Source organism: Camelus bactrianus, chromosome 9, assembly GCF_048773025.1.
Source record: "Camelus bactrianus isolate YW-2024 breed Bactrian camel chromosome 9, ASM4877302v1, whole genome shotgun sequence".
NCBI lineage: Eukaryota > Metazoa > Chordata > Mammalia > Artiodactyla > Camelidae > Camelus > Camelus bactrianus.
This window is the reverse complement of record NC_133547.1, coordinates 723,384-749,274: the sequence shown is the minus strand read 5'-3', so window position 1 is coordinate 749,274 and position 25,891 is coordinate 723,384. Positions and strand designations below refer to the sequence as shown.

The following is a 25,891-nucleotide window of genomic DNA, read 5'->3' as shown; positions in this document are numbered from 1 at the left end:
TACAGCAGAAGTCATTTCCCCTCTAACCACCTGACAGATGCCCATAGTGTGTAACAGCCACCCATCCCAGTGTGTTCAGGAAAGGAAACCCTGGTGCTCTCCCATTTGCAGGATGATTCATGAGTAGATTGAGCACTTAGTCTTTCCCCCTTTTGTCCCCCTTTCACCAGTTAAAGCATGGGCCTTCCTCAGTTTTGGCCTGAAGGAGTCTGTTTGTGATTTGAAAAGGTGGTCTACATTTTTCAGGGATATTATTGGTCTCCTGAGACTTGTGGGATTTTCCAGCCTCCAAGTCACCAGCCTGGGGAACAGTCTGCCACCCATTGCTCCTGTTTGTATAGTAATGAAGGTCTTGTTTAAGCTACCATTAATCTTAGGGGTTCTATTCACTGTAGGGGGTGGTTTGAGGTTCACAGAGTTTGCTAACATGAAGGGATGAACAGCTCTGGTCAGGATCCCAAACCCTGTGTGCCTCAGAGTGGACAGTATGATGGCAGAATATGCCTCTCCAGCTTTGGCCTACGTTACATTGCTGCTCAAAGCCTTCCAGGAGAGACTGCAAGGCTTTGTGGTCCTAATTTATAGCTTGGATGCTGTGACATCTTGTAGGTTCAGAGTTCACACTGAGGAGGGGGCCGTTGTTGGTTGTTCTGACAACCTTCAGTGCCTTTAAGAGTAGCACAAACTTGTTCTCTTGTTTGCAGGCGATACTGCATCGTGCTCAGCACTGATGAGGGAAGCCTGTTCCCTGGTCCTACAGCGGAGCCATGTGCCCAGATGTCCTGAATTCTGTAGGGTAACATCACAGATTTTAAGATTTGAGGGGGCAGGGGAATAACTGTTACAGAAACACTGGATTCATAGAGAGTGGAGGATACGACTTTCTGGTTACAATGTGCCTCTTTTGAAATGTCGTTCACAGTGGTTAGTCCCTGCGGCTGTGAAGGATGAGCAGGTACAGAAATTCTCAGGACTTCCAGGATTGTGCATTTTGTGTAGCTGAGAGTCTTGTCAGAGAAGATAATCTGAAGGTTTTGTGGATTCCCGTGGCTTCTCTGGGCTGTTTCCCTAAGGCCTTTGCTGTGTACACAGGGAAACAAGGACAGAGAGAACGGAGCTCCTTAGTCCAGCGATGTTGTCTCTGTGACCCATCTGGCATTCCTGTTGAGTGAATGTTTTCCACTTTGTTTCCACTTCACAAATTGCTCATGTATTTTGGTTGCCACTGAGGCAAATGCCAAACTTACCCATTGAGTCAGTATGGTTGCCAGACCTGATTTCCTAAACTGAATTTGAACCATATTTGTAAAGTTTTAATAAGGTATAAGTTACATGCAGTAAACTGTCTATATTTAAACTATGCAATTTGATAATTTTGGACATTTATACAAGTCCATGAAACCATCAAACAATTATGATAGTAAATATTTCCATCACCTCCATAGTTATCTGTGTCCTTTAATAATCTCCCTGTTCTCCAGGCCACCATTGATTTGTTTCTCGTTACAGTGGATTAGTTTGAATTTCTAGAATTTTGTATGACTGAAATCATGAAGTGTTTAGTCTTTTTTTCCCTTGGGTGTCCTTGTGTGACATACTTATTTTGAAATTCATCAGTGGTGCTTAAGTGAGTAATTCATCCTTTTATTATTTCATTATTGAGAAGTATGTTGCTATCCCACTATTTATTTATTCATCTGTTTATGGGTATTTTCCATACCCATACATGTTTCCAGTTTTGCTATTGCAAATAAAAGCATCACAGAAATTGGATACAGTTGTTCATATTGTCATGTTTCCTTTCTTGTGTTAATACCTCAAAATGCCGTACTTGAGTCAGACTGTAGTTGAACATACAACTTTTTATGAAACACCAAATTGTCATCTAAAATGACTGTTCCCAAGGGGAGGGTGTAGCTCAGTCGCAGAGCCCGTGCTTAGCATGCGTGAGGTCCTGGGTTCAGTCCCCAGTGCTTCCATTGGAAAACAGTTGCTCCGTTTTCTGTTCCTACCAGTAGTGTGTGAGAGTTCCAGTTGCCCCATATCGTTGCTGACAGTGGATGTGGTCAGCTTTTAAAGCCTTGACTCTTTCAGCAAGTGTGTGGAATTACGTTGCTGTGGTTTTAACTGCATTCCCCTGATTTTGTTGTTGTGTTGGAGGGGGGTGATTAGGTCTATTTATTTCTTCAGTTTCAGAGGAGGTACTGGGGGCTGAACCCAGGACCTTGTGCGTGCTAAGCATGGGCTCTGCCACTGGATCTACACCATCCACCCTACCCTGATGTTTCATAATGTGGAGCATAGCTGGTGTACAGGGAATATGGAAGAAGGGTGAGCATGTTAAAGAGTGTGAAAGACTCAGCAAGCCAAATCTAGATTTTGGCAAATTCTAATGGACAAATGGCTTAGCAACTTAATCAAGTGAATAATATGAATTTAAAAATAGGAAGTGGTACAGAGAGGCTAAAAACTTGTGTGACACACCTTATTATCACCTAAGATAAATTTGCATCCAGATTGCAATCAGTTTGCATTAAATCGTGAATACAGCTGACAAAGTTCAGCACTTATAACAGTTTACCATAATTTTAAATATTTTGATTTTATGCAGTAGGGTTATTGGAGTTATATAAGGGCCTTTACATTTTAGAAACACATCCTGAAGGGATTATGCGTAAAATGACATGATGTCTGCAATTATAAATAAACCACTACGTGCATGGGAATAGATAAAATAAAAACAACCAAAAAATGACAAATAATAACAGAACAATTACTTCCTACTAGTCTTTTCAATTTCTGGATATATTTGAAAATAGCCATTACAAAGGGTACGGTATGTGCTATTTCATTAGAGTAGTTTCGTATGTTGAGAAGGATAAATTTAAAAGGGCAGGAGGAAACTTTGAGCTTTAATACTCTAAGCGTGTAAACTTCAAACTGTGTATTTTAAATGCAAGCAGTTTAAGTCAATCATGCCTGAACCAGACTGTTTAAAAAGCAAATATTCAAAACTTGTCACTTCTTAATCTTTTTTATTTTCATTTCAATAGATCTTATTTTGTGTGTGTGTGTGGCCATATTCCATTTTATTTGATCTGATATATAAAATCCTACACAGGTTTCAAGGGTCCTTTGTAGCTTTAAAGTAGAAAGAAACAATGTTAACCACAGAAAGTTGAAACAGGAAAAAGCCTTGTGTGGCGTGAGGCCCATTTTCCTTCTTTCATAGATAAGTAAGTTAGGACCCAGGAAGGGGAAATGAGTGACTTGCACAGCTAATTAGTAGCAGGATTGGAAGTAAACCTAGGCTTAGTAACCCCTTGGTCCAACGTTTTGTTTCATATATACATTTTTTATTTTTTTTACTTAAAGACAAAATTTTTCTAATTTCACAACACTATGCGTATCACCTTGCCCTTTTGGCGTGTGTGTGTATTTTAAGAGTTACTTAGTGCTTTTTGGAGGCGGGGAGGTAATTAGGTCTATTTATTTCTTTATTTTTAGAGGCAGTACTGGGAATTGAACCCAGGACCTTGTGCGTGCTAAGTGTGTGCTCTGCCACTTGAGCTACACCCTCCTCCCTTAGGTTGGCTCTTCCACTTAGTAACATGCACTTAAGATTCCTCCATGTCTTCGCATGGCTTGCTACTGCATTCCTTTTTACAACTGAATGATTTTCATTATCTGGATATACCACCGTTTATTCATGTACCTACTGAAGGAGCCATCTTGCTTGCTTCCAAGTTCTGGCAATTATGAATAAAGCTACTATGAACAGTTCTATTCTGGTTTTCATAGGAACAGAAGTTTTCAACTCCTTTGTGTAAATACCAAGGAGCACGGTTGCTGGTACGAGTCTGTTTGTTTTCTGAGAAACTGCCAGCGTGTCTTCCGTGGTGCGTGTACTGTTCTCCCCAGCGATGAATGAGAGATCCTGTTATTTCACATCTTCATCAGCACTTGGTGTTTCAGTGTTCCAGATTTTGGATTCTAATAGATGTGTAGTGGTATCTCATTGTTGAAGATTTTTGCATCCGTGTTCATGACAGAGATTGATCTGAAATTTCCTTGTAATATCTTTTTTAAAATACCTTTATTATGGTAAATTACACATATTTCAGATGTACAATTAGATGAAGTTTGATAGATGAGTTAGGAATTACTCCATCTGCTTCTCTCCTCTAAAAGAGATTGTAGAGAACTGGTATAATTTCTTCCTTAAATGTTTACTAGAATACCGCAGTGAACCCATTGTCAGTATGGTGTGTTCTGTTTTGGAAGCTTATTACTGATTCAATTTCTTCTGTTGCTTTTTCTCTTTCTGTTATTCCTGTTATTCATCATTTATAGCTTTTGTAGTTGCCCCACAGTTCTTGAGTATTCCATTTTGTTTTTGAACTCCCCTCCCCCAGTTTTGGACATTTCTATTGAGGTATCCTCAAGTCAGATTCTTTTGTTAGCTGTATCCAGTCTATGAATACGTATATCGAAAGCATTCCTCCTTATTGTTACAGAATTTTTGGTCTCCAGCATTTCTTTTCTATTTTAGAATTTCCATCTCACTTTACATTGCATGTCTGTTATTTTATTAATTTAATTTAATTTAACTTAATTTAATTTAATTTAATTTAATTTAATTTAATTTTTAAAACAGAGGTACAGGGGAATGAACCCAAAACCTCACACATGCTAAGCATGCACTCTACCACTGAGTTATATCCTCCCACTGCATGTCTGTGTAAACAAACAAACAATAAATAAACACTAAAATTCTCCCTGCTCTTCCTTTTGAATTACAGCACCTACATCTACTATCATTTACAATTTTTATCCACTCCAAGGGTATAAAATATTTCAAATTGCTGACCCCTGGTTTTCCACACTGCTGTTGACCCTCTCCAACAGATCCAGGAACTCCCTTATTCCAAATCAAGGAGAGGATGTTTTGTTTTTGACTGTGGTTGAAAATATATATCACATAAAATTGATCATCTTGCTGTTTATAAGTAGCATTCACATCCTCTTTGTTGTGTTAACTCTGTTCAATCTTACGGTTTATTTATTTTTAGTTACTGGGGATTGAACCCAGGACTTCATGCATGTTAAGCATGTGCTTACCACTTGAGCTAACACCGTCCCCCAACTCTGTTCAATCTTTAAAACAGCTGTGGGACTTTGACTCACAATTTGCCCAATGAAATCACTCCTCTTCTCAAGGGTTCCATTTGTGAGGTTCAGTCATGTTTGTCCATCTTTCTTCCTTTTTTAGGAGTGAGGAGGCAGTGTGTGACATCCAAAATTGGCCAGATGATAGCACTGTAAATTCAAAGTGACCCACACACCGGGTCAGCCATATGCCTCCCGAAAGTGAGCTCACGTGCTGGTGGCCCCGGCATCCATGACTAACCTTCTCCAAGCTCTTCTCGCTCCACTCACCCTCTTTTCGCCTGATACCTTGCCTGATCATTCATGGAGGAATTAGAACCCAAACAGCAAGAGCCAAGTCATCTTCCCAACACACAAGAAAAGAATACGCACAACCTGCTCCTGTCTTACCCTTCAGCCTCCCCTGCCCTGTCGTGTCAGGAAAATGTGTCCAACTTTCTGCCAAAAGCCACACTTAGGGTAAAAGATGTAAGGGAAACCAGAATCTCGTGTTGAGCTACAGATGCTTTTAAAAAACAACAATAACGACCCCCGCCCCAAACAGCAGGTGTGAGAAAGGCACCCTGTCCCTTCCCCTTTTCCTCCCGGACGCAGGAGATATCGCCCCCACCCCCACCCCCCAGTGGAAGATGCCCTCCTTGTCCCAGGAGGAGTGTGACGTTCTTACAGTCAAGGATGAGAAGTTGAGAACGAGAATTGTGTACAAACTGACCTTGTAAAAATAATTCTTGACCTACTGCATAGCAAAGGGAACTATATTCAATATCTTGTGATAACCTGTAATGGAAAAGAATCTGAAAAAATATAAAACTGAATCACTTTGCTGTACACCTGAAACTAACACGTTATAAATCAACTACAGTACAATTAAAAAGAAGAATTCTTAATCCTCCTTCAGTCTCCCCGTATAGTGTAGTTACTTTTCCAAGATCACCTCTCTGTTCAACCCAATATAAAAGTGTTTAGGTTTTGCCATTTCTTTGGGTCTTCATTTCCTCAGGATGGCTCCCATGTCATGTAAAACTTATAGGAGATAAATTTGTGGTCTGTCTAGTGTTCATTTTAATTCTCAGGCCCAGCCGTAAACCCTAAGACAGCGGAGGTGAGGTTTTGCCTCAGTGACATCTTCCTTTCCAGCATCTTCACGTTCTGCCTCCTTCATTGGCCTGATTCTTTAGTGTGCTGACATGCTCTCAGCTACTATCTTAAGAAACCCTAGGAATATGGACACATGGTATCTTTCAAAACTGAACATACTCTCATCATATGATCCAGCAATCGTGCTCCTTGGTATTTATTGACCCAAATGAGTCAAACATTTACATCCAGGCAGAAACATGCACGCAGACATTAACAGCAGCTTTTTCATAACTACCAGAACTTGGAGGCAACCAAGGTGTCATTCAGGAGGTGAATGGACACGTAGATTGGGGAACATTCATGCAATGGAGTGCTATTTGGTGCTTATAAGACATGAGTGAGCTATAGAATCAGGAGAAGACAGGAGGGGAACCTTCAATGCACATTACTCTCCGGAAGAGGGCAGTCTGAAAGCTTACACACCTGTGGTTCTAACAACATGTGACATTCCAGAAAAGCAAAACTATGGAGAGGGTTAAAAGATCAGCGAGTTGCCAGGGGCTGTAAGGGTCGGGGAGTGGGTAGGGGAGCACAGAGGACGTTTAAGGCAGAGACTATTCTGAACAACACTGTAGTGGTGAGATACATCTGTCAGCACCCTTAACATGTGCAGCATCAAGAGTGAACCGTAATGCATGTGGAGTCAGCACACTGCTCTGGTTTGGAGGGTTGACAGGACAGTGGGGAAGGGCTTTCTCTCATTTGTGAGGGTTGTCAGTGGGGACCAGCAATGGCAGAGGAGGGACATACTGGAACTCTGTGATCTCCACTCAGGTTTGCTGAGAACACGAAACTGCCCTTAAAAAACCCAATACAGAGTCAAATTGTGAACACTTATTTCTTCAACATGTATCCTTCCAGTATCTTCACCCAACATTCGCGCTTTATTTCTCTACACTCTTGCATCTCCCACTGGATCGTGCCAATCACTGCTCTCTTGCCACGGACACGGATGGCCTCTGTGGTGAACATCTAATGCTCACTTCCCATTTACCATCTTACTGGACATTCTAGCAGCTATAGGGAAGGAAAAAATTCTCCTCTGCCCTCTTTAGGGTCTCTGGCTGGGCCTCAGGTTGAAACTGACCCAGGACAGATTAACAGGAGATGAGCATACACATTTTATTAAATGTTTACAAGTACATGGGAGCCTTCACAAGAGACTGAAGACCCGAAGATGTGACAAGAACAGGAAGCTTTTATACATTTTGGACAACAATTAATACATTTGTGAAGAATTCACAAAGGGGTTTGGGCTGTGGGTAGTTCATAGTGAAGGAGTAACTAGGGAGGTAGGGACAGATAGAACAGTGTTTGTTGGTACATATTGCTCAGTCCCCAACTCTCCCACCACCTTCTGCTTCTCAGAAGAATGACTGTCTTCCTCTTGGTACAGAAGGGACCCTTTCACATGGAGTTTTACCTCCTGCTCTCAGGAAGAAAAAGGAGGGTCAGAGCATCTTTCTTGCACTGGCTGTATGTTAAGTGCCTGAAATTTGAAATAATGTGCCAAAGAGTGGGTGACATTTTGGGTGACATATCCTGGTTCCTTTCAAAGTAGTAAGTGGCCCTCTCATCTTGGTTTCTCGTGACTCTCTCATCTCCCATTCCTGACAACCAGAGGGTTTTCTTTTTATTACTACCTTTCTTGGTACTTCTCCAGCATAGGCTCCTCTGCATGGCTGTTAAAATTTGAAGTGCACCTGTTGCTTGACTCTGGGCCCTATGGAGTCTATTCCTGGTGATTTATTTTTTCCTAATGATTTAAATTTAAAAAACCCTCTGGATGACCTAGTCCATTTCTAAGGCATTCATTATGAATGATGAACTCTGCTTATAAACTTCAAATTTCAGCTCCTTCCAGAATTAGATAAACAACCATATAGTTGGTTTTCTTTCTTTTTTCTTTTTTTTTATTGAGGTACAGTCAGTTTACAATGTTGTGTCTATGTCTGGTGTACAGCATAGTAGTTCAGTCATACATATACATACATATATTCCTTTTCATATTCTTTTCCATTATAAGTTACTCTAAAATAATATAGTTCCCTGTGCTATACAGTATAAACTTGTTTATCTATTTTATATATAGTAGTTAGTATCTGCAAATCTCAAACTTCCAATTTATCCCTCCCCACCCCTTCCCCCTAGTAACCACAAATTCGTTTTCTATGTCTGTGAGTCCAGCTGGTTTTCTGACTTGGGTGCCTCATACAAATGACATATTAAAAGTGGTTCAACCCTAAGATCTTGGTCGTCGTCTTCCTTGCCTTGGCCATGCCCCAGACTTCCCATTTGAATGGATTGTACCCCTGTTCACCTAGTGAGTCGTTCCCAAGCTCCAGAAGCATTTCCTCATCCTGTTTCTCCCCACGTCACAGACAAGCCATTGTCCAGTCCTGTCCATTCTTCCTTCATTATGTGTCTCCAAACCTATTTCCACAGTTACTCCTACCCCACCCCTGCCAAACATTTCTTTCACTATTCACTCCTTGAAAGAATCTGTGTTGTTTCCAGTTTGGGGCTGTGATGAACAGAGCTGCCAAGAACATTCAAATCCAGGATTTTGTGTGAACATAGTGCTGTCTGGCGGGAGGTGGGTGGGGTCTACCAAACCACCCTCAGATTTGATTCCTCACTCGTTAGAAGGACTCACAGGACTCCATAAAACTGACTTTCTGGAGGTCAAATTATACTGCGTGGCCCAAGGCCCCACCATAAATCACATTGTTAGCTTCCACTAATCAAAGCCCCAACAAAACAAGAACACTCATGAGGCATTCCCAGGGCTTCGCAGGAGCCAGGCAAGGCCCAGCCTTTCTTTGAAATGTACAGGTCCTGAACACCCCAGACCTCCTGAGTCAAATCATTTACAACACAATCCACTTTTATTTGGCTGCCTGGATAGATGCCTGGGGTTGAGTTTCTGGATCATATGGTACTTGCACCTTTTGTTTGTTTGTTTTTATCTGTGTGTTTGGAAATGACTACAGTGTTTTCCACACATCACCACCAATGATACAGGAATGCTGGGTTCCTCCACGACCTCATCAGCTTTTTAATACCATTCTGCATTGTGTCTAACGTGTTCTAATGGATGTGTCCAGATAACTCACTATGATTTTCATTTGCATCCCCAGGAAATGCCTCACATCTTTTCAGGTGCTTAGTTACCATCCAGTCATATCGCCTCCTCAGGTGAAATGCCTGCTCTACGTGTTTTGTCTATTTTGCATTTAGATTTTTCTATCCCTTGGATTGAAAATGTTCTGTCAGTTTCCAGTGTACAGCATGCATGGTCTTAGAGGGCATTATGATAGGTGAGAGAAGTCAAAGACAAATGCTCTAAGAGTTCACTTCCATGTGGGATCTGCAAAAATGCAATGACCTAGTGAGCATCCCAGAAAGGAAACAGATTCACAGATGTAGAGAAGGAACTAACGGTCACCAGCGAGGAGAGGGAAGGAGGAGGGGCCTGGTGGAGAATGAGGAGGGACAAACTATCGGGTATAAAATCAGCTGCAAGAATGTATTGTACACCGTGGGGAATAGATACAGTGGTTGATAATAACAATCAAAGGAATATCACCTTTAAACATTGTGAGTCACTCTATTGTACCCCTGTAACATGCCCTGTTGTACATGAACTCTAGTTTGAAAAGTATGAATTTGTAAGAGATAGGTCAGTAAATCAAGTGACAAACAGAAAAAGACTGTAAGGCGGGGCTGCGGCCCACCCTGCCCCACCCCGCCCGTCCTACTCCTTCCTGCCGGCCACCCAGGACAGGAGAGCAGGCAGCTCAGGGGGTAGCCGGGCCGCATCGCTCCCCGAGGAGGAGGGCGGGGAAGACGCAGACGCCGCTGCAGCCTCGGCAGCCTGCGCCGCGGCGGGCGTCCCGCGCGCCTGGGTCTCCGGAGAGCCCGGAGCCGCGTTCGGGTTCTTTATAGAGGTCGTACTGTCGTGTTTGGGTCTTCTTTACGTATTCGTATCTGTTGTGCGGTTTGCACACACTTTCTCCCAGCCTCTGTCCCGAGTCCTTCATCCTCTTCAGAGGGTATTTCACAGAACCTAGGTTTTTTTAATTGAAGTACATAGTCAGTTACAATGTGTCCATTTCTGTTGCACAGCATAATGTCCCAGTCATGCATACATATACATACATGTATTTCTTTTCGTATTCTTTTTATTAAAGTTCATTACAAGATATTGAATATAGTTCCTTATACTATACATAAGAAATTTGTTTTTTAATCTTTTTTTATATATAGTGGTTAACATTTGCAAATCTCAAATACCCAAATTTATCCCTTCCCACCCTTTCCCTGATAACCATAACCATGTCTGCAAGTCTGTTTCTGTTTTGTACATGAGTTCATCAGTGTCCTCTTTTTAACTTTTCCTTTCTTTCTTTCGTTTTTTTTCTTTTTAGATTCCATGTATGAGTGGACTCATACGGTATTTTTCTTTCTCTTCCTGGCTTGCATCACTTAGAATGACGATCTCCAGGTCCATCCATGTTGCTGCAAATGGCATTATTTTATTCTTTTTTAATCACTGAGTAATATTCCACTGTGTGTGTGTGTGTGTGTGTGTGTATGTGTGTGTGTATACCACAATTTCTTTATCCAGTCATCTGTCAGTAGACATTTATGTTGTTTCCATGTCTTGGCTATTGTAAATAGTGCTGTTGTGAACAATGGAGTGTATGTATCTTTTTGAATTGGAGTTTTTCTCTGGATATATGCCCAGGAGTGGGATTGCTGGATCATATGTTAAGTCTATTTTTAGTCTTTTAAGGAATCTCCTTACTGTTTTCCATAATGGCTGCACCAAGCTACATTACCACCTGGAGTGTAGGAGAGTTCCCTTTTCTCCACACCCTCTCCAGCATTTATCTTTTGTGGACTCTTTAAGGATGGCCATTCAGGGAACCTAGGTTTTTTATTTTGATGATTCCCAGTGTCTGCATTTCTTTTTATGGACCACACTTCTGGTGTTAAGTTTTAAAATCTCTTTGCCTGACCCTAGATCACCAATCTTCCTCTAAGAATCCTCCCCCCACCCCCGGCCCGGAATGTGTTCTGATGTTACATTTTACATCGAAGTATGTGATCCATTTCAAATTCATGTTTATATGAAGTATGAGGTTTAGGTGTTTAGGTTAAACATTTTTTGTTTGCTTTCTTATTTTAGTGTTTTGCTATGGATATCTGATTGCCTTACGCCCATTTAATAGAGAAACCATCTTTCCTCTAGTGAATTGCTTTTGCACTTTTGCCAAAAATCAGTTGGGCTTGGGCAAATTTGTTTGAATCTCTGTTGTGTTTCGTTGAACAACGTGTCTGCTAACATGTAGTCTCTATCAGCTCTATAAATGAGCATTAAATTAGGGACAACTTTTCTCTCGGTTGTTGAAATTGTAGCAATTCTAGTTCCTTTGCTTGTCCACATTTTTTGGGGAGAAATGTGTGTGTGTATATATATATATATATACACACACACATATACATCAAAGTGAGTTTTGCACCTTTTTAAAATTTTCATGGAACACTTCATCAACATTTACCTCATTTCAGGCACAATTATGCATGCATTCTCTCTTACTGTTGCGTTTTAGATGTACTGAAAGTTTATTTAGTGAATGGCTATTAATCACCCCCAGTTTTTTATGGGTAAGTGATGCTGAAATGAATATTCTTATCATTTAACGTGCATTGGCACCAATGTTCCCCACATCCATTTTTTGTCTTTGAATTTTGTTGTGTTCTATGCAGAGATGGATTTTGTTTAAACTTTTATGTGGTTGAGTTTATAAATTATTTCCTTTATGGCTTTGGGGCTTTGTTTTTATGCTTGAGAAAGACTTCTGCTCAAAATGATAGAATTAAAACACTCATCTCTTGTTCTGTGGGTACTTCTATGGTTTCAGTGTTACAGTGGCGACTGCAAATAAGCCCACCTGGGAACTCGGGAACTCCCTCGTGGCTCTGGGTAGCCCAAGTGGCTTTCCTAGGATCCGGACCCGTCCAGAAGACGTTCGCGCCGATCGTCGGGCGCCGCCTGGCGGCCACTTTTATAGCACCTTCCCTCCGGAGCTTCGGAGTGCTTTGCAAAGGAAGGGATTCGGCCGCGGTACGCGAGGTAGAGTTCCGGGAGGCCGGCGGCACAGGCGGGATCTTCCTGGTCTTGCGGGTTGGGCGCAAATCGTGCTCTCGGCGGAGATTGGACCTACAGGTAAGTGGGGCGCGATGGGCGATGGGCTCCGGGTTCTGGACTCTGGCCTCCGCGGGGAGAGAAGAGGGTGTCCGCGTCCAAAGGCCCGTTCTCTGGAGGTGAGAACCGGCCTGGCTCAGTGGCGAGTCCGGACCCCCAGGCCAGGACATCGCGCCATGGTCCCAACGGAAGGAGTGGAGGGGGCTACCTGGCGGTGGTTGGGCCTCGTGCTCTCGGCGCCGATGGGAAGGTGAGACTCCCAGGGTGTGGGGTGGGATGGAGGGCTCGCTCCTAAAAGGATACTGGGCACCTTGGCTGAGATCTTTTCTAAGTTTGGTCTCCCTGTCTGTAGGTATGAATTCTCCGCGGACGTGCTGGTGGGGCTCTCCTGCCCTTAAAATTCGTCCGACTCTCAGCGGTGCTTTGGTGAAGACAGTGAACAGAATTCTCGTGAGTTGAGGGACTTAATGGTTATCCAAACTTTGAACTCACTTGTGGATACGGGGTCTTCCGAGGGCGACGACTGTCGGGGACCCTCTCCACAGGTTCCTGGCAGGGGGCGCCGTTACAGGGCATCATCGGCGTCCGTGCTTGTTAACAGCCCCCGGAGCAGCCATGAGCCCCACCTGCGACTCAGTGATGATTCCGGGCCGGGGCCTCCCTGTTATGAGCTTCCCTTGACAGGAAGTATTCAGTCACCATGACCCTGGGTAAAAGTGTCAAGTCTCGTGTTTAAACTCTGAATTCGTGCAGTGGACTAGCGTCCTATCGGTGGTACCAGTGATAACGCGGAACTTGGCGTTTTTCTCAGAAGTGAAAATATGTATATATATGTACACATGGAAGTATATTCTGGGCGTAACGATGTTTCCTCCGCCCCAAGTCACGTGCCCTTATGCTACTGATGAGGCTTTTGTTTACATAGTTTGCAGCCCAACCGAATCCACCACCACACTACCTGTCCTGCTTCTGCGCTACTTGTTACCTATGCCATTTTTCTCTCCCTTAGAAACCTTCGCCCTAGTAACTTTCATAAGCCGTTTTCCCAGTTTTAGTTTTCTCATGCATCTTACACTTAGAATGTGTGGCATACGCAGTAGCAGGGATTTAAGTGTGTTTCAAAGCAAAAACAAAAAATAGTGCTCTACTGATGTTTCATTTCGGCGAGTTTCATGCTTTTTTTTTAAAAATTCCTTTCAAGTTTGTACTACGAAACAAATTTTGAAGGCTGATAGGAAGTTAGTTCAGCCAGGTTAATGGGGTTATTACTTCTCTCACCTCAGTGTATACCCTCTAATGACTCCTCGCCGACATATGAAGCTCCCGTGTTTTCCCCTGCCTGCCTGCTTAAATCAATTTGCTACCAAATTTCCAGGACGTCTCAGAGCGAACGTATAAACATAAAAAATGTGTTCTCTTCCCTTATACTTTCAGTCGCCTCCTTTAAGTACTATTCAAAGGCAATCCACTAGATGGATTAAACTTTGTCATCAATATAGTGTTTCCTGCCGAAAGTGTTTGTTGAAACTCTTCCTAGTTTCCCAAGCTTTACTTCCAATCACATCACATTCATTATAATTTCAATTTCACAGCTTTATTTAAACTGATTTTGAATTGGGGATGTGAGGTTGAAGTTTTTATTAATCATTTGAACTTTCTTGAAAACGTTTTAAGTATTTAAAATGTAAGAGTAGAATGGACGTGGACGTATGTGTACCAAAGAATGTTTTCCATAATGTAGATTATACAGTAAGGAAGTTTAATTTGCCCTGAAAGTCACCTCCGTCTTGCAAAAAGTTAGTTTTAAAATACTTCTCAGGGGCATAATTGTTTTATAAAAATTCACAATTTGTTGGTGCTTACAGTTGTGCAGTGCTATCTGAGGAGACTTCATCTTCAATTTTCACAATTCATGATTGCAATTACAGTAAGATGTTTGGATTTTAATATTGCTTCCTTAATACTAAAAATGCAAAAAAAAAAAAAGTGTTCAGCTCAAAGGAGAAGGGTTTTTCACTCTCTAGACCTGAACACAGTGCTGTAAATCCTGATAGATTCTATCCTTGAATGACTACTTTTGTGTACTACATTTACTTTTCAGCGGCTTAAACATCTGCAAAGTCCTCAACGTCAAGTGACACAAAATGTGTATCACTCTGAATACTACAATACTGCTGCATATGAAAGAAAGAACATCCCAGCGAAGCAACACTGAGACATCTCTAGCTGAAATCCCTACATTAATAAAGGAGTTTCTCCAACCACCTTATGCTAGCCTTCAACCTTAATGTACCAAAAAGAGCATCCTACAGCTAGCAGAAGGCAGGAAGTAATAAAGATCAAAGCACAAATTAATAAAATAGTATAAAGAACTCAGGGAAACGATGAAGTTCGCCAACTTTGCATTTGAATGGGGGTCCCAGAGGAAGGTACTCAGAAAATTTTTGAAGAGATAACTGAAAACGTCACACAAGATCAACTGAAAGAAACACACCAAGAGTAATCAAACTGACAAAGATTAAGACGAGGGAAATACTAAAATCAGCAAGAATAGCAACAAACATAGAAGTGAACTCATCAACTGATAACACGAGAAATTCTGCAGGGCAGAAGGGAGTGGAGTGTATGATATAAGTTAAAGGGGTTGAAAGGGAGACTTACAGCAAAGAATACTACTCTTGTTCAGATTTGATGGAGAAATCAAAATTCTACAGTTCCATATAAATGTTGGAACCGTTTGCTCTAGTTCTGAGAGTAGTGTATTCTTTGGACACGTAGTTTGCTTTGGGTAGGGCTATCTTGATTAATGTTGATTCTTCCAATCCGTGGTATTATTAGCTTCAGTTTTCTGAGTATAAAAACCTCCTTGGTTAAGTTTATTTCTAGGTATTTGATGCAATTTAAGTGAAAAAAAAGTGAAGGGGCTGCAAATGGCAAAATACCTTTTTTTATGGTTGAGTCATATCCCATTGTGTATGTAAGTATGGGTATCATCTTTATTCATTCATCTGTTGCTGTGCACTTAGAATGCTTCCATATATCTTCACAATAACAATGCTATTAATAGTGGGTTTTTTGACTATATGCTCAGGAGTGGCTGCACCAATTTACTACATTCCCACCAACAGTGTACCTACCCTTTTCTCTACATACTTTGCCAACATTTGTTATTTATATTCTTTTGGATGATGATGGCCAATACTCAATCGCCCATCTCATCTCTTACAGTATCCTCTGAAGGGGAAAAAGGAGTCAGTGTACTTACACAGCTGTAGAGAGAGCCAATAAAAAGTGCTGAGTGATATATAACATAAGATTATCAACTAATGTAAGTGTGTCAAGATGATAGTGGATTGAGAAGGGGGTTCGTAAGGCTCCATCACACTCTTTTCCACTTGTGCATTCATAAGGCTTTATTTGTAGCCCCAAACTGGAAACAAGCAGAAGGTCCATTAACAGATAAACGGATAGACAAAACCATGGTACCATACGGGTGAGTTACTCAGCTATAAAAGACTGAAGTATTTACATAATAAGCAACATTTATGAATCACAAAGTATGATTATGCAGCATGGAGAAAAGCACAATTTTTTAAAAGTAAACATTTCATGATTTGAATCATAGAAAATTCTATAAAACTAATCTGTAAATCAATAGTGGCTGTGAGGGCAAAAAGCAACTTGCTTTAAAGGGTCCTCATATTAATGCTGCTCTGTGTCCCTCCCTGGGGAGGGAAGCCTTCATGTTTAGTTCCAGTTTTCTGGAGTTTTCTGGAACAAAGAACCTAAAACTGAGTTATAGATATGGTCAGTGGTTTCACAGGTATACACTTTTGTTAAAACTAGTCGTAAACAATTTAAATCAATTATACCTCAAATAGAAACCTTAAATCCTCTTTTCACCCCCTCATAACCAGAGGTTTAGAAAACCTAAACTGACTCCACCCTTCCTCCTCATGCCTTGGGAAGGGCAGCCCTGCATCAGGGGTGGGGGGACCCATTTCTGAGTCAGCAGTAACCATGCTGGGCCACATAAACTATATCCCTGGGCGGTGGGACCTCCCTTCTACTCTTGTCTATGCAGCAGTGTCCAGAGGCTACAAAAATAAAATTTTTATTTTTCTTTGCTTTGACAGTGGCCCCTCCACAGAAGGGACACAGGTATGGTGTGTACATGCTCATCCCACAGTGGCTGGACCATCTGTGGAGGCACAGTGTCCTCCAGTGTTTCTGTGTGAAGATTACAACCTCGGGTAGTTTTATAAACCAGTGCCACCAGAACTCTAGCCATGAAGGTCCAGGGGAACAGCTTCCCTACAACAGTGCTCAGCATTATGTGACATCCTTGGGAAAAGGGAACCGATTTAACTTCGCACAGAAGCACTAGAGGTTGTCATGACAACTCCAGCCTCCTCCAGGTGACTGCTAGGTCTGCGGCATCCCTGGCACCCAGGTCGTAAGTTAGGACTACAAAGCCCCCCAGCCGTCCCAGGGGACTTAGGGCCGCAATGCAAGCTAGACCAGAACCGGAAGAAGGTAAACCTGCCGCTGCTATTACCCAGATCTCATTAGCCAGAGGGGAGGGAAAGAGGGGCCCCTGAAAATTAATCATAGTGTCCTGGAGAGAAGCAGGACAGAAAACAGACACACCTGCTCTCCCTGACTGCACTGGGTGCCTGACACACTGTTGGAACCTAGAACCTGCCAAGTGGTAGAGGTGAGGCTTCTCCCACAGAAGCTGAAAAGGATGCAATTCAGACAAGGGAACCAGTAGTAGAATATGCAAACAGGCTCCTGAAAGCCTCCCACAGGGGATGCGCAGGTGTACAGGTTCAACTTCAGATAGTTCCCTCACAAAGGAACTGCTGGTTCCTGTAGGTGCAGTCATGAGGTCATCTGGTGTGAAGTTTTCTGTGTTGAATGATGTGGGAGCTTTGACTGAAGGATTTCCCACACTCCCCACACTCATAAGGCTTTTCTCCTGTGTGAACTCTGCGGTGCTGAATTAGGTTGGACTTCTGGCTGAAGGATTTCTCACACTCATCACATTTATAAGGTCTGGCTCCTGTGTGAATTCTCTGGTGTTGATTGAGAGTGGAGCTGTGGCTAAAGGATTTCCCGCATTCACTGCACTCATAAGGCCTTTCTCCAGTGTGAATTCGCAGATGCTGCACGAGTTTGCATTTATAGCTGAAGGATTTTCCACATTCACTGCATTTGTAAGGCCTTGCCCCACTGTGAATCTTCTGGTGCTGAATGAGGTTGGAGCTCTGGCTAAAGGAATTCCCACACTCACCGCACTTATAAGGCCTGGCTCCAGTGTGAACTCTCTGGTGTTTAATGAGAGTGGAGCTGTAGCTAAAGGCTTTCCCACATTCACCACACTCATAAGGCCTCACTTTATTGTGGACTTGAAGGTGCTGCACAAGTCTTAGTTTGTAGGTGAAGGCTTTTCCACATTCAACGCACTTGTAAGGCCTTGCTCCAGTGTGAATTCTGTGGTGTTGAATGAGTTTATAGCTTTGGTTAAAGGATTTCCCACATTCATTGCACTCATAAGACTTTGCTTCTAGGTCAGCTCTCTGGCAGTTAATTAGAATGGAGCTTTGGTTAAAGGGTTTCTCACAGTCATCACAGTTGTAATAACTCTCTCTAGTGTGAATTTGCTGATGCTGAAAAAGTGTGTATTCATAACCGCAGAGATCCCTATATTCACCGTCCTTGAAATGACTTTTTCCACTGTGAAAGGATTCCTCATGCTTGAAGCTGCTGTGTGGTGGTGCCCCTTTGAGGGTGGCCTGATGTTGGAGAAGATTCAATACCGCCAGGAAGTCTTTCCCAACTTCCTCACAGGTGAAGGGCTTCCCTGAAACACGGAATTTGCAGCTCGTCACAAAGGAGGCCCTGTCTACGTCCCTTTTGAATGGCCTCTCTGCATTGTGCTTCTGGTGCTGGTGAAGGTTTGGACTGGCCCAGAACTGCTGTCCACATGCCTCACAGGTGTGTGACTCCTGCCCAGGATGTGATTCTTGGTACTCAGCCAGATACCAGATACCTCTCCTGGCCACACATTTCTCACAGGGCTGAGTCTTCTGAATGGACGGGTCTGGATGTAGACTCTTGCCTGGTGAAATTTGTTCCACAGAAACCTTCTGCACAGAAAATGCTTCCTCGTCCTCCATTCCATACCAACAACCTGAAAGCACAGAAATGCTGGTGAAATGCATGACTCATGTGGGAGGGGCAGCAACAAAAGTGTGTCAGACACCGCAAAGAATGAGTCCACTGGATTGTTTTCAAGACAAGGCTGATGGAGGGCTGTTCTGCAGCACTGGGACTCTACAAGGTAAGGGTGGGGTGCAACACAGCAAGAAAGAAGGTGTCAAACTCAAGTCTCTGCCAGTGGCCTTCTTTAAGGATATGTGCATATCTTGCAACTCATTATGTGGGATCTGAAGTTGGGGAACAGTAGAGAAAAGCTGACACAGAAGGTAGAAGTGAGGTGTGGTCATGGGGGATGGCGTCAGCAGCAACACATTGGTGGAAACAGGACAGGTTCCCAGTATGATCCCAACACAGTCCCGATGTCACACCTCCCTCAGCTGCCATGCACCAAGGTCAGGCCTTGGCTGGAGCCATGCCCAGCCTGTGACTCCATCCCAGGACTCTTTCTAAACTCCAGGTGAACAACTGCCTGGAACCTGAGTCCTAAGGCAGTGACAGGACAGGTGAGGGACTAGCACTGGCCCACAGCAATTCTGTACACGACAGACAACAGGATAAAGCGTCCTCAGAGAGGCCTCTTATAAGAAGAGGCCAAAGTCCCCACAGGTAGCCAAAAGGTCAGGAACGGTAACTGCACGGGCAGAGGCACCAGGGAGGGGGCACGTAAGGTGTGACCCAGCAGGCTCACTGGGGCTGCAGGTCTGAGAACAGCCCTATGGACTGGCACCTAGCCAGGGCACTGGGAAAGGGAGTGGTGCCTCAAATCCAAATGTGAGGAGAGCCGAGTCTAGCCCAAGGCACTGCAGCGGGTGTGAGGGTCTTACCCAGTGAGGTCACAAGTGCAAAGTTCTCCAGCATCACATCATGGTACAGGCATCTCTGAGTCTCATCAAGGAGACCCCATTCCTCCCAGGAGAAGTACACAACCACATCTTCAAAGGTCACACTGCCCTGCCATGAGGGGGAGAGAAGAAACCACACATAGCCCCTCTCTGAAAGACCTACAACCCATCACCCACACATCTATCCCATGCTTACCCTCCTCCCAAGCTTCCCACCTCAGACAAGATACCAGGCCCTAGTGCCATTGATGTCACTCCCTCCTCATGGCCCCATAAATCACCATCCAGCCCTGGGCAATAAAAGGCAGGTGGACCAAAAGACATAATCTAAGTTTGAGGCCTGGCCTGCAGGGGCCCCCAGTGTGTACCTCCCAGGTACAACCAAACCTGCACTCAACCCTCACTCTTAGTTTCCAAGACCACGCTGTGGAGTTAGGAGCTCATGCTTCCTCTCCATATGCACATCTTCCTTTGCAACTCTCTTGCATCTCTGCCCCACCCCCCGTAAGTGCATCCCCACAGCCACACAAGTCCTGTGTACCCACCTCATCATACAGCACCAAGAGTGTGTGGTAAAGTTACACAGAGCCCCTCCTACTGCAGACCTCTGGTGGGTCACACTTTGGGGAAGCTGTACATCTGGTCCTCCTTGCCTGCCTCAACTCTTTGCTTGGGTCTCAAGACACCCCTGGCCCTCTTCCCACCTATAGTTGTACCTGATGTCCCCTCACTAATTCAAAGCCTAGCTTCTCATGTCTATTCATTTTCAAGAGCTACCATAATAGAGTAGCTCATACTGGGTAGCTTAAACAACAAAAACTTAACTTTCTGACATTTTTGGAGACTAAAATACCACAATCAAGGTTGCTGGTAGGTAGTTTTATGTGCAGTCTCAACCCTTGGCTAATATATGGCTCTTGTGTCCCTGTGACTTGATTTGGTCTTCCCACTGTATCTGGGTCTACATTTCCTGTTGGATGAAGGTCCACTTTAATAACCTCATTTTTAGAAACCGTATCTCCAAGGACAGTCACATTCTGAGGTACTGGCAATTAGTACTTTAACATAAAACTTTAGGGAAATGAAACTCTGCCCATAACACAGGGCTAGGTAACTCACAGATGAACATATTTGCCTGGGCTCATCTACCAGCCTGCTTGAAACACCCCAGGTTCCACAAAAGGTCAGCACAAAATGCTGGGGAGTCAAGAAGGGTGAATAAACCTCAGGGTCATCCTGCCTCAGTTACTCATGTGCCTTTGCATTTCTCTCATTTCCCCTCTTCCCCTGGAAGCCTTGGCCACCTGCTAGATTATCCTCTCCTCCCCCTACTCTCTGGCCATCTCTCTTAAGACCTTACCTGTGTTTGAGAGGCTACCTTCTCCAGCAAGGTGCCCAGGTAAAAGACCCACAATTGGCACCAACCCTCTTCCTGGCTTGTGACCAGAATTCTCCTCCTAAACACAGAGCTCCACCAAATCCACAGTAGCCAACAACTATGTGTTTCTGACGCTGAAGTCTGTCTCTAGATCTTTGTAACCTGCTAACCACTTGATGCCTCCATTCCATGTTTTCTGAAACATGTCAGACTCTTCACATGGCCAAAAATCCTGGCATTGTCACTGGAAATCCATCTTACGATCCAAACCTCCCCTTGCTCTTACCGCCTCCACAAGTGACGCCCAACTTCTCAGGGAGACACTCCAGGCCTGAGTATTGCCTCCCTGCTCAGTTCCCATCAGAAGGAAACCAACATTTCCCTGAATGCACCCAACTTAGCTTTACCTTCAAGCATTCGGCACATACTGGTACCCGTGCCCATGACAACTTCACTTTATTGATTGTAAGAGCTGGGAACACCTCCAACCCAGCTCTGTTTCTCCAAGGTCCCAGACACCATATGGATAGGGTCATGACCACTGAGGCCCTAGGACACCCTCCTCTTACTTATATAGATTACAAGAGTGTTTCAACTGTTACGGGAACGTGGAGGCAGGCAACCATGGTGGAGCTCAACAGACTCTGGTCTCCATTGTACCTCTGCCCACCCCTGGAGCAAGAACTCACGCTGTCTAAACTCTAGGATTCAGGCCCCAGTGCTGACTCTTTTCAGTTGTGTGATCTGCACAAGGACTCAGTCTCCTCGGGCCTCACTACCCACAACCCTCTCCAGTCTGTTCTTCCTTTAAAGGCTCTCTTGGGAAACTTACATCCCTAACTCACAGACTTTCTCCTTCCCTGAAATTCCCCATGGCTCCCAGAATGAAGGAACCACCCCTCAGTTGGCCAATACAGATGGCACTCTATCTCAATTCTGTGTTCCCTACAGAAACACGTTTCTAGAATACTCCCGGCTCAATCTGACCTCCACCACACTGTCAGAAACAGCGCTGTACCCACGACCTCCACCCCAGCCTGGACTCCGGGGTCCGGGCCGCAGGCAAGCGAGCAGGCGCCCCGCCCTCGGGGCTCTAGTGTCCGGTGGGAGAGGGCGGTGCGGGCCCGGAGGATGCGCGTTTACCTGAAGTGGGTCCCTCAGCGCGGCCGCCGCCATTGAAGTCTGTGGGCAGAGCCGTCCTGTGATTCAGACCCGCTTCTGCGCAGCAGGAATAACTCCTCTTGTTTGCGTCTCCTCAGTCCAGTCACCTCGGACCCGACCCAGGGCCCGGGAACCGCTCAGCAGGAAAGAGACAGGACCACCACCACTGGGAGGTCGCCAGAAGTCCCGCCCCAACGCGATGGCACGCACGGAAATGCCCTGGTCCCGGAACTTCATTGGCTCCACGCCGGCGCAAGGGCTTCTGGGAAATGCGGTTCTCACAGCTCAGTGCCGGACCTGCGCCCCACACCAGATCCTCCTGAAACAAAGGTGAAGCCCGCCGCCGTGAGGGTCCCAAGGGCAAGGAAGGGGACTCGTTCTTTAAAGGGACTGTGCCCAGATTCCCGGAGGTGCCTGCACCTGATCAATGAAGTGTTTAGAGATACTACAAAGACTCCATGAAGTTCAGCATGCTTCCAGAGGCTACGAGTACTATTCCAGGTGCATCCAAAGGGACATAACATTCCATAGAATCCATCACACAGTGTGTCCACTTGCAGCTGAAAATGAATAAAGCTTATTTTATTGCTTCTCTTGTGCACATCATTCAGCTCTGTGGTGTAACGTGTTTGTGAGTATATCTCACAGGGTCAAGGTAAAAGAGACCTCTGTGGGAAGCTGTGAAGAATGGACCTCACCGATTAGGCTTTCATTCTCTCAAGGGTCACAGAAAACCTTTTCACAAAGAAGGCGCCAAAAGCGAAGGAAGCCCTTCCCAAAGCAAAGGCTTTGAAGGCCAAGAAAGCAGTGCTGAAAGTTGTCCACAGCCACATAAAAAAAAAAAAAAAAAAAAAAAAAAATCTGGACGTCACCCACCTTGCTGCAGCTCAGAAGGCAGCTGAAATACCCTTGGAAGAGAGCCCCTAGGAGAAACAAGCTTGACCACTATGCCATCATCAAGTTCCCCCTGACCACCAAGTCAGCCATGAAGAAGATAGAAGACAACAAGACACTTGTGTTCATTGTGGATGTCAAGGCCAACAAGTACCAGATCAAACAGGCTGTGAAGAAGCTCTATGACATTGATGTGGCTAAGGTCAAACCCTGATCAGGCCTCATGGAGAGAAGAAGGCATATGTACGACGGGCTCCTGACTATGCTTTGGATGTTGCTAACAAAACTGGAATCATCTAAACAGCCCAGCTGGCTAATTCTAAATATAAAAATTTTCACTATTTAAAAAAAAAGGGGTCACAGAAAAGTTCTTCCCAACATCTGAAAGAACTTGCTTCCCGTATTTTTTTCAGTGTTAGTCATTTACAGAGGAAGTATGAGTCAGACTATTACAGCTTCACAGCCAGAACCTATGACACACTTGAAGAAAATGAAAGTGATTCTGAAGTTTTTAAAACCTAATTCTCTAATGGAATACTATTCAGCCATAAAAAAGCACAAAATAATGCCATTTGCAGCAACATGGATGGACCTAGAGATCATCATTCTAAGTGAAGGAAGCCAGAAAGAGAAAGAAAAATACTATATATTACTCATATGTGGAGTCTAAAAGAAAACAAGGACACTATGAACTCATCTACAAAACAGAAATAGACTTGCAGAGACATAGTAAACAATCTTGTAGTTACTGGCAGAAAGGGGGCGGCAAGGGATAAATTTGGGAGTTTGAGATTTGCAAATGTTAGCCACTATATATAAAAACATAAAAAAAAAGTTTCTTCTGTATAGCACAAGGAAATAAATTCAGTATCTTGTAATAACCTTTAAAGACAATGAATATGAAATGAGTGTATGTACATATATGCATAACTGGGACATTGTGCTGCACATCAGAAACTGACACACTGATTGTACTTCATTCTCAATGCACAGCTTTCTTTACACTTTGGGAAATTTGGGGATTATCTGCCAGTTTTTGGCTACATTTTGGACTCTTAACAGATATTGGTTAAAATAGAAAGCTCCAACCAAATTCCCCCAAATGTTCTATCAGCTGACTTGCAGTCATGAACACATTCACTGACACCAGTTTTGCTCACTAGATGATATGGCTTTTGAAGCTGAGTCTTTTCCTATTTTTATTATTTTCGTTGATGTAGAACCCAGTAGAAGACGGTGTAAAGGGATACTCACGCAAAACTCAGACTAGAGAAGACAGAGACCGGAGCACTGTGAATGTGTACTCATTCCTGGATTGAGGTGGTTCTGACTTACTGAGTGCATTTCAATTAAAGCAGTGAGTATATATTTTATCTATTTAGTAAGTTTAAATAGATAAGATAGAAACTCTTTAAGGATATTATGAGGTATTTATTCTTCAGCCAAAGGTCATACCCATTCTCAGGAAGATTTTGTGAAAGTTAATTGCTAATCTGCGTGTATATAAATCATCTGGTATGAAAGGTGCTCAAAGTCTCTCACTGAAAATACCATGTAAACTGAGGTACCTGGGAAGGTCAAGCCCTCCAAAAAAGTGCATGCATATACACAAACCACTGCATGGCTTTGTAAGCACAAAGAACATTTCCAAAATGTGTGAATTCTTGAAAAAACACAATAGCTGCACCAAGGATAACTTTTGGGATCTTGATTTAGAAAACATTTTAAAGCTCATAATTTTCTTGGAAAAGCAATGAACAGGTTTTGTATTTCAGAGAGTGGACCCCTAGTCAAAGGGCCATCTAGGTAAGCCACTGAGTGCTTATGTAAAGCCTGTGAAGACTGAATACATCACATAAATCCCATAGAGAAAACATTCAGATTCTCAACTGATTAGATGATTAAAGAAACAGCTTGTACTATGAGAAATGGTGTTTCTGCTGAATTCCTCAGAAGCAAGGGTAAGGGACCAAAATATGCCACATTGGCACAGACATCTTGAGCTGGAGGCAAATGAAAATCAGTACATGCAGAAGGAAGCCTTCCCTGAATGTCCCTTATCTGATGAAAAGCAGAAACTTTTGAAAAATGAGGAGTGCTATCAATCTCTCCTAGAGTGGTTTTATGGCCACAAAGAAGACAAAGCTGGAGCTGAGGTCAACATGCACAAGCCAACCTCAATCCATCAGTTTCTTCATATTTTACCTTCCTACAATTTGCTGCCCTGGGAAATCTCAAATCCTTTTGTCTTGACACCTGTTTACAAATTTATTGTTCTTTTGTTACGATGCCACTAAGCCCAAGTTCTAACCATCTCTTTGGTGTTACTCATCACTGAGTTCTCCCACATAAATGTGCAATGCATGGCTCAATAAATTGTTTTTCTCTTGTTAATTTGTCTCCTGAAAGTCTAATTCCTAGGACTCCAGCTAGAGAACCTAAGAGTGTAGAGGGGAAAAGTTTTTCCTTCCTCAACATAAGCATAATTAATTTTGTCAGGATTTATCATTCATAGCATCCATATTACTTAAATATACTGAGTAAAGCTGCTATTTAGACAATTTATAAATTTATATTTATATTCACCAAAGTCCACAAGCATCTTCCCAACTCAGGATAGCTCCAGGTCATTTTCCCTTCACTTGAAACAGTCCTTATCTGCTATGATTACAATATTTGGGGTGTTAGCTTAAAATACAAATTAGCATTGAATTTCTACTGTGAAACCTCCCAAAACCTGAAAAAGTGATGTTACATTTTAGTGAAATTCTCTAAAATAACACTATACAATTTTAGTGCAACATCTTTGAATATTTACACAATTATTTCTTTTGTACTTACAACTACTGTGAGTTATTACAATTGTTA

At 43.3% G+C, this 25,891-nt stretch overlaps 2 protein-coding genes across 2 annotated transcripts in view; one reads left to right on the top strand and one right to left on the bottom strand.

Annotated features, from left to right (window-relative positions):
• LOC105074435 (uncharacterized) overlaps positions 1–25,417 on the top strand; it is a 93,847-nt gene extending 68,430 nt beyond the window's left edge. The window contains exons 4-8 of the mRNA XM_074370919.1: positions 705–796; positions 12,240–12,773; positions 12,876–12,973; positions 14,625–18,869; positions 22,228–25,417. The gene's annotated coding sequence lies outside the window, so the exon portion shown is untranslated. The remainder of the gene's footprint in view (positions 1–704; positions 797–12,239; positions 12,774–12,875; positions 12,974–14,624; positions 18,870–22,227) is intronic.
• LOC105074434 (zinc finger protein 587B) lies at positions 15,911–22,250 on the bottom strand. The gene is made up of 3 exons (XM_074370920.1): positions 22,112–22,250; positions 19,573–19,699; positions 15,911–18,719 (listed from the first exon to the last, which is right to left on the bottom strand). Exons 1-3 carry the CDS (start codon positions 22,142–22,144, stop codon positions 17,416–17,418), a joined length of 1,464 nt encoding a protein of 487 aa, XP_074227021.1. The 5' UTR covers positions 22,145–22,250; the 3' UTR covers positions 15,911–17,415.
• Positions 25,418–25,891: the final 474 nt, after the last annotated feature.

Coding starts and splice junctions, on each gene's coding strand:
- LOC105074434 (XM_074370920.1), bottom strand. CDS start 22,144: ATGGCGGCGGCCGCGCTGAGGGACCCACTTCAG. Junction 19,700..22,111: donor CGCTGAGGGACCCACTTCAG/GTAAACGCGCAT, acceptor CCCTCATGGCAG/GGCAGTGTGACCTTTGAAGA. Junction 18,720..19,572: donor TGCACTTGTGACCTCACTGG/GTAAGACCCTCA, acceptor CTGTGCTTTCAG/GTTGTTGGTATGGAATGGAG.